Source organism: Sceloporus undulatus, chromosome 4 (assembly GCF_019175285.1).
Source record: "Sceloporus undulatus isolate JIND9_A2432 ecotype Alabama chromosome 4, SceUnd_v1.1, whole genome shotgun sequence".
Lineage (NCBI taxonomy): Eukaryota > Metazoa > Chordata > Lepidosauria > Squamata > Phrynosomatidae > Sceloporus > Sceloporus undulatus.
This window is the reverse complement of record NC_056525.1, coordinates 83237575-83254642: the sequence shown is the minus strand read 5'-3', so window position 1 is coordinate 83254642 and position 17068 is coordinate 83237575. Positions and strand designations below refer to the sequence as shown.

General features: G+C 37.7%; 1 protein-coding gene across 4 annotated transcripts in view; it reads left to right on the top strand.

The window, feature by feature from the left end:
* Nucleotides 1–17068, top strand: part of SSBP3 (single stranded DNA binding protein 3) — a 197624-nt gene that overhangs the window by 158109 nt on the left and 22447 nt on the right. For 2 of the 4 annotated variants that reach the window (XM_042462612.1, XM_042462611.1), the window contains exons 6-7: nucleotides 14759–14839; nucleotides 15664–15723. In XM_042462612.1, the coding sequence (XP_042318546.1) occupies nucleotides 14759–14839; nucleotides 15664–15723 (141 nt within the window). The remainder of the gene's footprint in view (nucleotides 1–14758; nucleotides 14840–15663; nucleotides 15724–17068) is intronic. The other 2 variants (XM_042462614.1, XM_042462613.1) reach the window with 1 other exon arrangement.

The window sequence follows — 17068 nt, the reverse complement described above, 5'->3', positions numbered from 1 at the left end:
TTTTATTGTTCCTTATCTGTGAAACTATATACCAGTTGATATTCATTTAAAATATCTTTCCCCTCTAAAATTCTCAGCAGCACACACACATACATCAAACTCAATGACAGGTAGACTTTGGGTGCAACTAGACATCATATGGGAGAGCCCTGGTTAAGATCCAGTGTTTGCAAAAAATGTAATATCACACATGGCAGAAACGACAGTTCAGGAACATGACATTGGTCTTTAGCCCTTCTTCTGCATTAATTTCACAGTTAAAACCAACTCACACTGTGAAGCTGTTTTTGGCTTTCTGATAAGAAAAAAAATACCCATATGTTCCCTGTATGTTTTGCCTTATGGCAACTTTGGTAGTGTGGTGATTTAACTGGAACATAGTTGTGGAGTAGCACAATTAATCCCCTCCTCCCCCAATGCCACAGTTCTGATCTGTTTTGGAGGGTTTTACTTCTACTAATAACTTTTTTAAAATACATTATTTCCAGAAAGCTCTGGCTTTGTTAATGGCACTCATATAAGTTACATGGCAGAGCCTTCTTGGACACACTGGGGTTTCAGAGATGTACACGAGTCTTAAGTTGCTTATGTTTTCAAACAGTGACTTGTTGTTATTCCTGTTCCTTATCCTTGTTTGGAGTTTTGCAGCTAAACTGAAGATACATTTTCTTGAGCTTTATATCAAAACTGCATAAGTCTTTGTGACATGCATATTCCAACATTTCGAGATTGTTTGCGCTCTTAATACATAATTGTGAAGTAGCTTCTTTTTGAAACACATGTACATTTCAGTGTTGTGACCACAAGCAGACAAAAGAAATGAAATGCTTGCTAATAATTTTATAATAGTATTGAGCCAATTTAGTACCCTGTTCTCTCGACATATGATCATCTGGGATTGACAGGCTTTATATCTCCATTAATGTGTAACAGGCTTCATGGGAAAAAGCTGAATACCATTCTCCTAGTACTGTGCCTTTTTTTCTCCTCTTCCTCCTCCTTAAGTGACTTTACAAAGAAATAAAATGCATGAACATTATTTTGAAGCGGTTCTAGTCCTCCAAGCAGGTTTGGAGGGTGCACAAGTCCTGTAATAGGAAGGTGAGTTATTGATCGCTTGACATCTGTCAGTATAAAGTTATGGGCTTATGGGGGGTGAGTTACCAGATAACATGCAAAATAAGGAAACAGAGCTACTAATGTAGGGTCAATACAGAGTAATGTTGGAGCTATACAATTGGGAGATCTAGGTTGTAGCTCCCTTGGTGCTACCTTGAGTCAGTCACTCTTTCTCAAATTAACCTTCCTTGTAAGATTGCAGTGAGAATAAAGGGTGGGGAGTATAACAAATAAATAAACTAACATTTTATTGCACAATAACTATATGGAAAGACCCTGGGATCCTTAAATAGTGTTCATGCACAGAAATGTTGCCTTCCTTACATGAAAAAGCCTTATTTTGCTCTTCACATTCTGCACCTTTTAACCGGCATTAGCAGGCAGTTCAGTTCAGTGCTTGATTTATAACTGAGTGTATTGGAGACGGAAAGAGAGAAAGGGGGGAGGGGGAGGAGAGAGAATTCAGTCTCTGCTGAATTGCAGTTCTCCCTGGTCCTACAACATCTGCAAATATTTACAGAGATAACAATATCCAGAGGTCTGGCTTCTTTGTTTTGCTTTGTTTTTAAAGAAAAGGTAGAAAATGAATCTTAAGCTAGGCTGTAAAAGCTGGAAGGGGAAAACCATTTGGTTGGGGGGCACCAGCAGAAAGGGGACTGTAAGACTACAAGGTTTTTTTTTTAATATATCCAGCCATGGCAGTTTTAGTGGCCCCAGGGTAGCAGACAGGAAGTAGCAAATGTTTTCAGATTTTTGTTGTTGCCGTTTCTCGCCCAAGCCACCAGCTCCTCCCATTGCTGCATAACAAGTTGAAAGAAAGAAAGAAAGAAAGAAAGAAAGAAAGCAGTACTTTGCTCAGATATCTGCTTGTTTGTACATCTGCAGTTATATTCTCCAGAAGTATCTGTCGTGAGCATTACTCTTGTAAGCTGATGTGACCATGAGGATTTGATTTACTGGTGTGTGTTATTTGCCAAAATAATGCCTCACAAAGTCTTGAATTTCCTGCAATTGTGTTATAATTTCTCCCCCCTTTTTTACAATGTGGGCATGGTTGTTGTTCCAATAAGCCCCTATGAACCAACCTATATATGTGTGTGTGTGCGTGCGCGCGCGCACACACACACACATACATTGTGCAGAGGCATGCACAGTGAAAGTGAGAATGAGCAAGCGAGCATCTTGGAAGTAGATTAAATTAACCACTGGGCTTCCCTGCCCAAACAATTATTTTTTTTATCTCCTGTGGAGAAAGGTGTGTGTTTAATGCAGGCATTTTCATATTAAGGACCATGGTATCTAGATGCTTAGATGAATGCCCTTCCAACACTAGTCACTTTCGTTTAAGGAATTAGGAAAAGCTCTGCTGCTGTGAGTTGCAATAACCTACTTGCTAATCAGTTTGGTTTAAAAGCAAAAATTGATTTGCAACCCCTTTTTAATTAAAACTGGTAATTTGAGTGGAATCACTCTAATGTTTCTCCATGAGACATAGGAGAACGTTTTGTGATCCTGTAGACAGAGTCTTTGTGCTTGAGTTGATGTACTGGAGGGTATGGCATTAATCTTTTTTTCCCCTTTAATTTTCTGAGTAGAGGCAAAGGGACATTATGGATCCTGAAATCAGGATGCAGAGGATGGTTTTATGTTTTTCTTCATTCTTTCTTTCTCTTTTATCTTCTCCTGGGTTTTCTTTTTTCCTTTCTCCTTTTCTTGGCACTGTGGCTTCTAGGCCCAACATATCAGCTCGGGAAGATTAATGTTTCTATACCAAAATTCATGGATGCTCAAGTCCCATTATATATTATGCCATAGTAAAATGGTGTTCCTTTTTATAAAATGGAAAATCAAGGTGTGGGTTTTTTGTGGGTTTTTTTTATTTATTTATATTTTTTTGAAAATTTTCAAGCCCTGGATGGCTGAATCCCTGGATACCAAGGGTCGATTGTACTTCCCCTCCCAGACATAGAAGTTCCTGCCTCTGTGGGGGCAGCACTCAGTATCTATGTTTATCTCAGAAATCAGGTTTCAGTTCTGCTGTTATTTTTAAAAATTATTTTTCATTGTAATGTGAACAATTTAATTTACAATCAAAGTAATATACAGAAAAGGGGGGAAATAACTAATACACAATAGGTCTCCTGACTGTCATGAGAAAAAGAAAAAAGAGAGAGAGAGAGAGAGGGAGAGAGAGAGATTATACTACCATTACGGATCCAAGTACAGTAAATAATCCTACAAAAATTACTAAAATCCCTAACTATAGATTATTATACAAAGACATACCCATGTTAGTTTGGAAAATCAGTATGCAAAGGAATCTTGTAGTACTTTTGAGACTAACTAAAAGAAAGATGTTTACATCATGAGCTTTTGTAGACTTGAGCATACTTCCTTATCTGAGGAAGTCAGCTCAAATCTATCAAAGCTCAAGTCTACAAAAGCTCATGCTACTAACTTCTTTCTTTCAGTTAGTCTCAAAGGTGCTACAAGATCCCTTTGCATACACAGATTACTGTTACATAGTTAAGATTTCTCATTGCTCAAAAAATCCAAAAACAGTTTCCAAACTTTCAAAAAGACTCCAGTTGGTTTATCCTTTAGAACCCACATTAATTTGGCCATTTGGGTTAGTTCAGCAACCTTAACAATACATTCTTCCATCATCAGTGCTTCAGTCCTTTTCCAAGTTTGAGAAAGTAACATTCTTGCTGCTGCTGTCATATATCAAAGAAGTAATCCATATTTACTCTCCAATTCTTTATCCATAATACCCTACAAAAACATTTCTGGTAACATTACAAAATTTACTTTAAAAAAACAAACTTATAAACCTTAGATCACTAACTTTTCACCTTCTGAAACCATAAGCCATCCTTATATTGGCATCCCCAACATTATTTGAAACATTCTGGGCCATTTTCGATAGCTGGTTTGGAGTTAGATACCACCTGTACATCATCTTATAGAGGTGTTGTTTTTTTAATTCAGTGCACAATGTAAATTTTATATTCTTAGACCACATTTCCCCTATACATCCATATAAACATTACACCTAACATTTTGGGCCCACTTTATCATATAATCTTTCACTGGCTTCATCTTCTGTCTTTAGTTTCAGAAGCCATTTATACACTTCTTTACATAGTCATCATCTCTACACAAGTCTAAATTAACCTCATTTTCTCTAACCTCTATGGCTGCATTATTCTAGTTTTGATTGAATCTGTCCTTAAGTTGCATATATGCAAACCAGTTGAGATCTTTGCTTTCCTTAAGAATCATCTCCCTCAATTTAAACTTCCAACTGTCTTGTTCAAGATAAAAAAGGTCATAGTAAAGCAACCATCTCCCATTTTTAACCCATTCTTTCCTTTAAAAGGCTTCCTGTAGTAAGGTGGCTAATATTATCTTAGAGAAAAGACTCTAGGAGAGCATTTCTAATACAGTGATTTTAAAATGCCAAAGATAACGCTGCCAACCAAATATTAAATTATGACCTTCAAGTTCCAAAAGTCTTACATCTCTAAGCAATATGTATCCTCCAACCATACAAAACAACAGGCCTCAAAATTCAATATGATATTAGGGACTCCCAAGGCACCTCTTTCCTTAGCAATGTCCAATGCTTAAAATTTTATTCTGGGTTTCTTTGCCTGCCAGATAAATCTGAAAATCTCCTTTTTTTTGCCACTGCACAAAAGTTATTCTATTTCTTGTACTAGGGATCATTTGAAAAAGAAATAAAAGCCTTGGCAAGACATATGCTTTTATTACTGCAATTCTACTCAAAGGGGATAAATTTAACTTTCTCAATTTTTCTATCACTTTTAATTTCTTTTCAAACTTTTCCATAATTGTTATGAAACTTAAGTTCTACTTTTCTCATGAAGTCCCTTCCTTCTTTTATTCCTTCCTTGACATTTATTGCTTGGAAGTGAGTACAATGTGTTTGAAAGCTTTTCTCAAGGAAAATAAAACTTTGAAAGTGATTTGGAAACCCCTTTTTGCTACCTGTAGGTTAGGGTCAGAGACTATTCCCTCCCCATTTCATTTTTGCACGTATAGGTCAGAAACTTGATATACATTGATGGTGCTAAATAAAGTTTAGCACTATCAGTGTTTTAGTTGTGGTTGTTAGAGTAATAAAATGAATACTGTCAGAAGAAGAGATTCACTGGATAAGATCTACATTTCCATTCTGGTTTGACTCATCAGAGTAGGGACCATGATATGGCTGTACCTGTGCTAATCAGTTTGCTGGCTTTACAGATAACACAGCAGTTATCAGGAGGCAGTTCAGTCGCTTGTTCCCACTTGTGACTGGCCTGATGCCTCTGTCATCAAGCAAGACCTGACCACTTCTAGTACACGTTGAGTCTCCCTTATCTGAAATCTTGGGACCAGAAGTGTTTGGGATTTTTAAAATTATTTTATTGTATCAGATTGGATATTGTAATATTTTCATATACATAATGAGATATCTTGGAAACCGGACCCAAATCTAAACATGAAATTCATTATATACCTCATACACATAGCCTGAAGGTAATTTTATGCATAATATTTTAAATAATTTTTGAGCTTGAAACAAAGTTGGTGTACACTGAACCATCAGAAAGCAAAGGTTATCACCATCTCAGCCATCAGATTTCAACATTCTGGATAAAGGGTAGTCAACCTGTATCAGGGGCCCTTACTCACTTTTAGCACAATGATTTCACCTTAACTGCCATTATTCCATCCTGGGCTTTGCAGTTGAGGAAGGGGCATTAAGAATTCCTTGCTAGAGGGGTATAATGCCTCTGAAAACTACTGATCCCAGGATTCCATAGGATGCAGAAGGTCACTTAAAGTGGAATCATAGTGATGTAATTGTGTAGTGTGAAAGGGACCCTAGTAAGAAGGAGGTGTTTGCCTGCAAATATGACAGCCCACACAACTAAAAATGACATCTTTGCTAGATGTTCCTATAGGGTCTGATCTGCATCCTATAGAGACAAAAACTCTTGCATTTTGTATACTTTAGATAGAATGCCAGGTGTATTTGTTTGTTTTTAACATGGGTTGACACACTGTAAAAGTAAAAGTAAATTTTTGATGGAGGCACTGTCCTTGAAATGAATGTGAAACAAGGATTGGCAGTGTGAAAAAGACCTCTATACATTAGGCTTCCTTCCCATGTGCCTAGTTTATTAGATTATCTCTCTCCTGTCCACCCCCATCGGCTGCCCTCCAAAATGAAGCAGTACTTGCCAACATGGAATTTCATCTATTCTTTCAATGCCTACTTCCAGTCCTTATACTCCTCACAGGCTGCTCTGGATTTAAATATATATATATTTTAGTACTTTTGCAGATTTCATCCATTGGTAATCTGCACCATTTTCAAGCAGTTGATCAATGTGTTCAAAAGCATAGTTCCATGCCATATCTCCAACAGTCTTTCAGCCAGCTGATTTTCCATTGGTGCTTGTTTGCTTTTTTAAAAAAAATCCTGTACAACTATCAGAGATCCTCGTCTAGCTTACCAACATATGGAAGGGCAATAATTTTTGCAGGGTTTGTCTACCTTTTACAAAATCTGTACTAGTTCTTTCCATTTTTGCTATGTTACCTACACCATTTTCTCCTTTAATTGTAGAGTGATAAAATGCAGCTTTGCCAGACTCTCTTGCCAATTGGAAATCAGTTCATTTCTCAGTAGCCTGTTGTTCTGAATACAGGTTACGCCTCAGAATAATTGAATGTTCTGGCACACATTTCTTTAAGAGTGATCCATACCTTTTCATGATCTATACTATCAAAGGCTTTGCTATAGTCTATAAAACACAGAGTGATTCTTTTGACATTCTTTCGTGCACTCCTTTATCCAACATAGGTTTGCATTATGATCCCTAATGCTTTTTCTTTTCCTGAACCCAGCTTGGATATCTGGCATTTATTGCTCCATATATGGTAAGGGACTTTGTTGTAGAATTTTGAGCATTACTTTGCTTACATGGGAAATTAATGCAGTGCTGCTGTGGTTACTACAATCTCTAGTATTCTTTTTCTTTGGGATTGTAATGTATATTGAACGTTTCCAATCTGTCAGCCATTGTTTCGTTTTCCATATTTGTTGACAGTTTTTAATTAAAGTTAGAATTGATTCTGTCTCTGTAGATTGAAGCAACTCTGCTGGTGTGCCATTTGTTCCCAAGTGCTGTGTGTGCACTTTCCACCTCACTTTCTAAAATTGTATGTTCGTCTTCATATGGTTCTTCCTCAAATTAATGTGTCACCCTTTCATCTCTTTTATATAGTTTTTCCCCCATATATTGTTTCCATCGTCTTTTTATTTCTACTTAGTCATGTAATGTGTTCCCCTGTTGAGTGTAGGTCATCCCTACTCTTGGTTTAAATTTCCCTTGATTTCTCAGATGTTGTGGAAGAGATCTCTTGTTCTTCCTTTTTCATTGGTTCACTTCTGTTTCTCTGCATTGATAATTACAGTGGGCCCTTTCCTTACATGGAAGATCCGTTCCAGACCCCCTCCCCGCATAAGGGAAATCCCACATATGCAAACAGTGAGGTGCGTGCTCACAAGGTCGTGTGCACCATTTGTTTGATTGCCACACAGCTTCAGCGTATGCGTATGGTGTGGGCGCACTGTATAGTAGTTCTTTTCCTTGTGCACGAGTCGCAGAACACTTGCATTTAGCGTTATGACCCTATTTCTGTCACTTTTAATTTTTCCTCCCCTTCGGTCCCTAACTGTTAAAAGAGTTACATCAGTTATCCATTGAGGCTTATCTTTCTTTTTGGATACAGATTGGGCCTTTCTGCATTCCTCCCTGATGTTGTCCCTGGCTTCAGACTGGAGTTTATCTGGTTCCTGGTCAGTTAGGCTTAATAGTGCAAATCTATTTTTCATATTCTCTTTAAATGCTATGGGGATGTTCCTCAGGTTGTATTTTGACATGATGGTTGGTTTAGTGTTCTTCTTTTGCTGTACTCTAACTTTTGCTATTAGTAGTTCACGGACTATGCCATAAGGTGCTCCTGGTGTTGTTTTTGTGGAGACAATGGAACTTCTTGGTCTTCTACTTCCAGCTATGTAGCCCATTTGATTTCTGCATTGGCCAGCAGGTAATGTCCATGTATAGTCACTTCATGGGTTGCTCGATGAATATGTTTGCAATGAACACACTGTTGGGCTCACAAAAATGCCATCAGTCAGTCTCCTGCCTTATTTCTTGATCCTAGGCCAAAGTTTCCTATAAATTCCTTATTTGATTCGGCTCTGTTCCTATTTTTGCATTCCAGTTACAGTGGTACCTCGGGATACGAAATACCCAGGTTACGAAATTTTCGGGATACGAAAAAATCCCATAGGAAAACATTGTTCCGGGTTACGAATGTTTTTTCGGGTTACGAAAAAACTTTTGGTGCTTTTTTCGGCTTTTTCGCACGGAATCGCGGCTTTTCCCCATTAGCGCCTATGGCAATTCGGCTTACGAAGGCTTTTCGGGTTACGAACGGTGCCACGGAACGAATTAATTTCGTAACCCGAGGCACCACTGTACCTTTGTTTAACAAAAAAATCCCATTTCGGTGTGTGATCAGTTTCCTCTCAAACTCTCACATACAATCTTTCAGTTTCTTTTTCTTGCCTCTGTGGTTGGTGCAAAATCTTGGATTATGGTTATATTAATGTGTTTTCCCTGAAGTCTAATTCACGTTACAGCCTTTGACTGCTTTTGTTACATCTCTACTCACTCTAAATGCTACCTCATTTTTTCTTAACTTTTCATTTCCTGAGTACAAACACTGTGTAATTGTCGGACTCAAAATGTTCCATTCTTGTCCACTTTAACTCGTCCACCTCGAGTATTGCAATATTTATATGTTCCATTTCTTGTTTTACTATGTTGAGCTTCCCCTGATTCATACTTCTTACATTCCTGTGTTGTGCAGCTTTGGACTTTCCTTTTGCCTCTAAGCATATCCACAGCTGAACTTCCTTTTGGCTTTAGTCTAGTTGTGCCACTAGCTACTCATCGTAGTCCTCTGCTCTACCCAAGTAACTTAATGAGTACATCTTGTTTCATTCACATTGTCTCATCATAAGGTTTCTGTAGTTTTTTTTAAAAAAATCTTCAAAAGGGGGTTTATCATGCCTTCCGCTGCATAGTACTAACAAGTGTTAGCAATAGTGCCACTGTTGTTTCTGACGGAGTCAGAGAGCCTCTGCCATTGTCATCCTTCACTACTTTAGCTGCTCAGTAGCTACACTACTCGATAGTAAATTGTGAAAGATTAAATAATTGAATGCTGAGATGTTGCTATGTTGTGAGAATGGTACATGTGCTGGCTCCGTTATATGACAGAAGTGAAGATTCAGAAAGGGATTTTTGATGGAAGTGTATATCAAACCCTTATTCTCTTATTTGATGCACACCTGTTGAGAATGTAAATGTTGTAGGCCACTAATTCTTGTTGTTGTAGAAATGGTGTGGTGGGGTACCGGCTTAAGTATTCTTATTTCAATTGAGGTATTTTGACTATTTCGTTCTCAATTCTATGAACATTTCATTTTTACAGCCAATTTGCTCGATTGTTGCCATAAATGAATGTATGTGAAATAGTTGGATGGTTGCTTTGTGCTTTCTAAAAAGCTGTTCATATTTGGAACTGCTGGATTTCCTTTAGTAGTTAGCTAATGATACAGTTGGGAAACATAATGGCTTTGTCGTTTTCTTTTCACTACCCTTTTCAATTAACAGCATATTATTTCTGCTTGAAAACTACAGTGTGCCTCAGAAAAAGGTAGAAGTTATCTTTTGAGGAGGCACAAATGAAGCAAAGTACTATAATCTGTTAGGTTATATCTTGAGTAGAAGGTATTTCTTAACACTTTTTTTTTAATAGGGGAGGGTTAGTATGGATCATATATAGTGTTGGGTTTGCAGATGGGTGCAGTTTTGAATCTCTAGCTAACTATGAAACCCAAAATATTTCCTCAGGCCTATTTCAGAGTTGTTGTAGGGAGAATAACCCTGTGTATCTTGTCCTGAGTTCACTGAATAGAGACTATGTATTGAAAATAAAATTGCATATCAACTGTGTTTAAAATAAATCAAAAGGGGGCAGGGAGATACTGTTGTACCATTGAACTATAGGTACAGTGCACCCGCCCCAGCAGTGGACTTGCCATCCACGGATTTGAGCATCTGCAGATGGCAAGTCCCATTGATTTCAATGGGCATACATTTATGCAGTGCTGGCGGAGCAGCTGTGCATATTCATGTAAGCTGCCATTGAACACCATGGGACTTGAGGTCCAATGGTTTTTGGCATCTTCAGGGGGATCCAGAACGGAATCCCCACAGAAAAGAAGGGCCCACTAGTATATGTCACTTTCTGATCAAGAAATTATGTCAAATCCTGATCAAGAAATTAAAGCAAGTCCAAGAACACTTTTACACTTCACAATTACAACTCTATATTTCACTTAAACTGCCATGGCTGCACCCTGTGGAATCCCGGGGCATATAGTTTGGTGAGGCACTGGAGCTCTCTGGCTGAGAATTCTAAATGCCCCTTCTTAAACTGCAAATCCCAGCATTCTGTAGGATGGAACTGTGGCAGATAATTTGAAATCATAGTTCTGTAATTATGTAGTGTGCAAGGAGTGGAGATATGTTATTGTTGTTGTTTGTGTGTCTTCACATCATTTCTGATTTATGGCGATGCCAAGACAAACCTATAACCAGGTTTTCTGGGGCTGAGAGTGTGTGACTTGCTCAAGTGGTTTCCTAGTGGATTTCCATGGCTGAGCAGGGATTCAAACCCTGGTCTCCAGAGTCATAGTCCAATGCTCAAACAGCTACATCACGCTGTCTGTGAAATGCAATAAATGATGATATAGCACATATTTCTGTTGTAGATATTAAATTGGCACTTTGCTTGTGACATTCTCTGGCCAGATGGCCTGGTTTTTATAGAAGTGTTGGGTCTGTAAGTAGGGTGATCCAGAAGCAAGAGGGAATGCGTCCTACATAGATTTGCTGTGTGTGAATGTGTCCAACCTTTTATATCCCATGTTTCTAGGCTTTGCCAAGTGGCATGGTTTTGGCATGATATTTTATAGCATCAGTGATGAATTTTTATCTCCTGCCTGTAGTGCATACAACGGCTTTGTTACTTCTCATCCTGCTCTAGTACAAGAATTGTGTAGTAGTATTGTCAGGATTCAACACCCATATAGATCTTGGCACTCTTCTTGTAGACAGAGCTAGACTATTAAGCCCATCTGCAGTTGCTGCCAGTAGGTGATCTGGGCATGCAGAGGCCATTTCAGAAGCTAAAACAGGATACTGCCAATAGCAGCATCAATTGCCATGGATTGTTTTGTGGAGATAATTCATTGTCACATCACACAGGGAACACTCAGTAGAAGTTCGGCTAAGAATTAAAAAATATGGTTCAGAAGAGGAAAATCCATGAGGTACTCTGAATCTGGGTGGTATCACTGAACAGCTGACTTCCTGAAATGAATGTTAAGTTTTAATTTTTAAGTTCAAGCTTTGTCAACCCTTTATCCCAGAGACCATTAACTCCTAACTTGCAAACAGATGTGTTACGTGCCATATGCTTTTTCTTAATTGTAAATACTTTTAAAATAATTTATCACCTTACCTTTCTGGAAACTAATAAAAAGAATATAGACTTTGGGTTGTTTTTTTAAGGTGGAGCATGTGATAAATTAGTGAAGAATATGTTCTTTATGAAGGTTGCCTCTTAAAAGTTATTCAGTATCAGTACAAAATGCACATGCGTTGTGATAGAAATGAAATTCACACATATGTTTCAGACATGGCATTTTCTGTAAAAACACCCAAAAGCAGAGACCTGTTCACTGCTTACAAGGAATGGAAAACAGTGTTTGAAGCATACATGTATCTTCCACATCCAGTATTGGGGGCATGCATTTGAATGTCAATACTAGAGCAAAAAAAAGTACCTTGCAGGAAGCAATTCTTCATTCTCAGTTAAAGGAGTTAATGAGCAAATGTTAGCACCCTACATACAATGGGGCTTATTAATGCAATGGGAAATCAGTTTCTGCGATCACGTAAACATAACCTGGAGGATCAAGCAGAGTGTCTGCTTCTGTTTTAGAGCTCCGTTTGTATCTTTCTGTGTTAACTCCTAACCATTTTTTCTCTTTTATTTACATTGCACTCAAGTTTCCCTAGTACAAAAGATTTGCAGGTGCAAATATGTCCTGCCTTCATTAACTTCCCCTCCCCTTTTAAATTTATGTGATTTCAATTTTCCTTCCCTGTACTGTTAATTAGGGGATCCTCTAATCAGTACCATTATCACAGTGGTATTCATGTTTAGGAAAGCTGCTAAACAAATGCTTGCAAAATTGCTAAATGGCTAATTAATGTCTGTTAATTAAGAAAATTGCTCATGGTAACAAACCGTGCCATTGCTGGCAGCAGCTAGAAGGCGAACACTTGTTGAAATTACTAACATGGCAGGTATAGAACATCTGTTCCTCTGCTTTTCCTGAAGTGTGTAGCTGCTGCTCATAATGTACTTACAAGTCTTGTTTGCTTTCCAGACCAATTACAATTTTCTTTTTATTTGAGCAAAACATTGCACAAGGAACATATGTATATTATAGTGTAAATCTGAATATTCATGTTCTGGAGCACACTTTTCAACATAAACTTCTCATTTCCGGGAATGAAAGAAATTGAAATGGTATTCGCTGGACAAAAAGTCCAGTGTGGCTGTATTGCAAAGTTAAAACTACACCAAGTAATTTCTCCTCTTTTCAGGCATAAAAACATACCTCTAAGTTAATGAAGTAGATGTGCTCCTGAGCATTGCTTCTATGACATAAAATTTGGTATCAAAGTCAGAAGTAACATGGAACGAATAGGAATCGTTTCTGTACCACAAAAAAGAACAGTTGAACACTTTCCAACAAACTTTTTATTCAAAACTAACAAAATATGCACATGTACAATGCAACAGTCCCATTAGATCAGCCTAGCACTTTGAGCCTTTAGAGATCATTTGACAGCTTCTTCCAGAATGCTCCCAATGATGAATTTTTCTTTCAGCATCCATGTTTCTTATGATTTTCATTTTGGTAACCAGACCCCTAGATGTGTGTTTTTTACCATGTTGAGGATAGCTGGCGAGGCAGACTATATCAGAATCCCATTCTTTCCTTGTTCAAGGTTTGTGTAATTGTTTACTCAAAGAAGGTGATCCAGTCTGCCGCCAAAAGACTGTTTCACCTACGCTTCTTCACCATCCTCCCAATGCTGATGCTGCTAAAAAAATCTTCCATTTAGACACAGTACAAGTTGGAAAAGGGTTTGCTTAGCAGGCTTTAAAAACTTTGTAAAAAGGAATTTATTTAAACATGTAATCTTCTTGAAGGATATTTGAAATCTCAAAATAATAAAACCATAGTCTCACATATGAATCTGTTCTTTAAAATCACAGGCTGGCAGACTAATAAAGTGGGCCTCCTACATAAGGAATTTAAATCAAAACCAGAATTTCCTCATAATTCTTCTTGCTTCTCCTTTCTGGTACCAAATTCTTGACCCACAGAGCAAGTGAAATCGCAAAGTACTTTGGCTACTCTGATTAGGAAATACAGTGGTGAGCAAGTTCTATAGACATTCTTCAAACAATTAAATGAAATGCATTTAATGATTCAGACTCATGAAAAATTGAGACAGTATGTTGCACCAGAGGACTTTTTGTTCAGCTTGTAGAAGCTATATTTTCCAAACCCATATCTTGACCAACATGGCCAAAAGGAATTGCAGGGTTTTTTTTTGTTTGCTTGTTTACTCAATTCTCCTGATTAGCATAATTTGAATAAAGTGTGTATTAATGTGGGCAGATGCCAGGGCACAGTTGGTGGACATGTTGCAATTCTGTGATGCCATGTGTGCAACTTCCAGTATTACACTAGATGAAGCATTTTTTAAAGATATTCTGGAGTTGATTATGTTAATTGAGATCACAGTTTGCATCTATTAAGGTACAGCAATGAAAATGTTTGCTCACAAATTATGTGTTTCCACACATTGGACCTATTTTAGTCTGTCCATTGAACAGTGGATCCAGATCAGAGCCAAGATGCTATTCTAGTAGTGATTTCATTTGCTATTCCAAATACTGCAAATGCCAGAGGACTCAGTTGGTCAGAATTCTAGTACAGACTTAGAAATGTGATGTGGAAAAAGGATGAATGTTATTGTTTGACATCTGTTTTTACTGTCTTTAGAGGAACTGCAGTTGCATTTTCAATCCCATCTGTATAGCCATAGGGACTAGAAACCTAAGCTTTAGATGGATTTTAAAAGACCCAGATGCTTGAACACATAATCAACAATCCTCTTTGCCTGTCTTCTTTGGTTTATAATAACTCTTACAGTGCGCTTGATAGTTTATTGATTCCCTCTCCCCAACCCAATTTTCAAAGTTTGCAGTGTGTAGAAACAAACCTTTTGCTCCCTATAAAGTTTCACCAGCTTGTCCTTTTAAGCCAGATATTTTCCTGCACATTTTTTGTGCCTGACCTATAACTACCTTCTACTATCTAACCTCACAGGGACCGCCTGGCTCTCAGCCCTCGCCACACGCACAGCCTCCACCTCACAACCCCAACAGCATGATGGGACCCCACAGTCAGGTAAAGACCTTGCAGGGCACTGCTGTGATATTTGTGTTCTGTGTGAACTCTTCAAGCATGTGGGAGCCACATCACTCCGCTCATTTAACCAGTTTAAGCTCTACTAGTTTGTGGAGCTCTGCAGATTTACATCTACTCAAGATATGAGCCCTCAGTATTGATTTCATTCCACTTCATTCCACCTCCACTAGGAAGTCTGTTTCTCTTGACTGTACAGTATTTTGTTCCATTGACATTAGATTAGAAAGTAGCTTTCAATTTTAGACATGCTAATTTGCATACAAATATCATTTTTTTAATTCTTTTTTTTTTCCTGAATGGTAGTAGACATTCATTATATGGTTTAAGTGATTGTTTTTACTACTTGTCATTGGAATAGTTTAAATCCTCTCCTCCCCAACCCTTTCATTTACCAGTCTATGAAAATGTATCAACAGTTTAGCTGGCATTCTCCTTGTGCTAATTTTAGCAGCTGTACCTAGTACTGTCACAATTTATTGAACCAAATAACCATAAAAGAAATAAAATACAACAAATGCCTGAGAAGAGTTTTAAGTATGACTTAGCTTTTGTCTGAGGGGTTCTGTCTGTGCAAATACACAAGTTGTGTGAAATTCAATGTATTAAAATATTAATCCACGTGGTCTGCAGTCCAATACAAAATCAGATGTTTGGTCTGAGATGTCTGTGAGTGTGCTTGTGTGTGGAATAAGGAAGGCACAATTAATTTGAGTATTTAAGGTACAGCAGTGAGGAAGTAACCCTAATATTTATTACCACTCTTGCATCTGCATTGCAACTGAATTAATTTTATATGTTTACAGCCTTTTATGTCACCAAGATACGCAGGAGGTCCCCGGCCCCCCATCAGAATGGGAAACCAGGTATTGTATTTCTTCAGTCTTCATGTCAAGGTATTTTAAAATACAATTCAAACTTAGATGTACATGAATGAAACTTTGAACATTGAAGTCATAACAAGTTTTGACAATTTTTTCCTCCTTCTTTGCTGAAGGGCTATTTTAAGCATACTTAATCTCAGGTAGCCTTTTGCTGGCAAAAGCACAAATGCATAAATCTTAACAAAGCTTGGGGTTAGAAAAGTATACTGTCTGTAGTCAGGTTCTTTCTTGAGTTTGTGCAAGCTAAGCTATAAGAGGTGCACAGAAGATGTGTTGAACGAATCACAAAAACATCCCATTGTGTGTTGGGCTCTTTGACATTTCTTTGAAGGAATACCTCAGAAATAATATTTTCTTATTGAATTTTTTGTAAGAGACTATAATACAAACAGGCTATAATACAAACAGAGCCTTGCTTGTTCTAACAAAAAACCTATCTGCTTTGGCATCCAGTTTTGCACATTAGTTCGCCAGATGCTTGTTGGGAAGTTCACAAACAGGACAAAAGGGGATAACTGATCTTCCCTAGTGACTACTATTCAAACACATTCTGCCTCTGTGCTAGGGCAACATACAGCGATTTTGGCTGAAGGAGGAATAGATTTACATTCTGTATATCATACTAAGGTAGTAGTAATAACAAGCAATCCTGTAGACAGCTTTAACATCCTTAGCCTTGGAAAACAAAACACAACATAAACACTATTATGTTGTTTGAAATGTATATTTCAGACCCTTACGCTCACTTGTAAAAAAAAATTATAGGAAGATAGTCATATTTCTCTATTGCAAATAACAAAAAGTCTCGTGGTACGCACAAGATTGACAAGATTTTTGTGGACTACAGTCCACTACAGTTGTATGTGATAAAGAGGGCTGTAGTCTATGAAAGTTTGCATCCAATAAAAATTGTTCACCACTTGTTGTTTTTGTACTGTCTTGTTGGGTTGTAGGTAACCTTACTAGAATTCAAGCAAAGTTTAGGACTCTATGCTTTTGTGAGCAGTAAGTTGGTACCCTTGCTGCAGTGGTAGTTTATTTCAACAGTAGTGTTTCTCTTCTATATTCCTGCTGCACCCACAGTATAGAATAAACTTCTTGTTAGCTTCACTATGTCTGCCCCTAAGTCTGTATTACTGTTTTGAGAGGATAGCTACCAAGACACAATGAAACACAACCTGTGAAGAGCAGACTAAATACATTTTAAAAAATACATTTTAGATGTTTTTAAAATGGCATTGCTGCTGTTTTGGAATGGGAGCAATTTTTCCCTTACTTTTGGGAGAGAGGGAGATGAAAGGACTATATCAGCACTTCTGCATTTTTG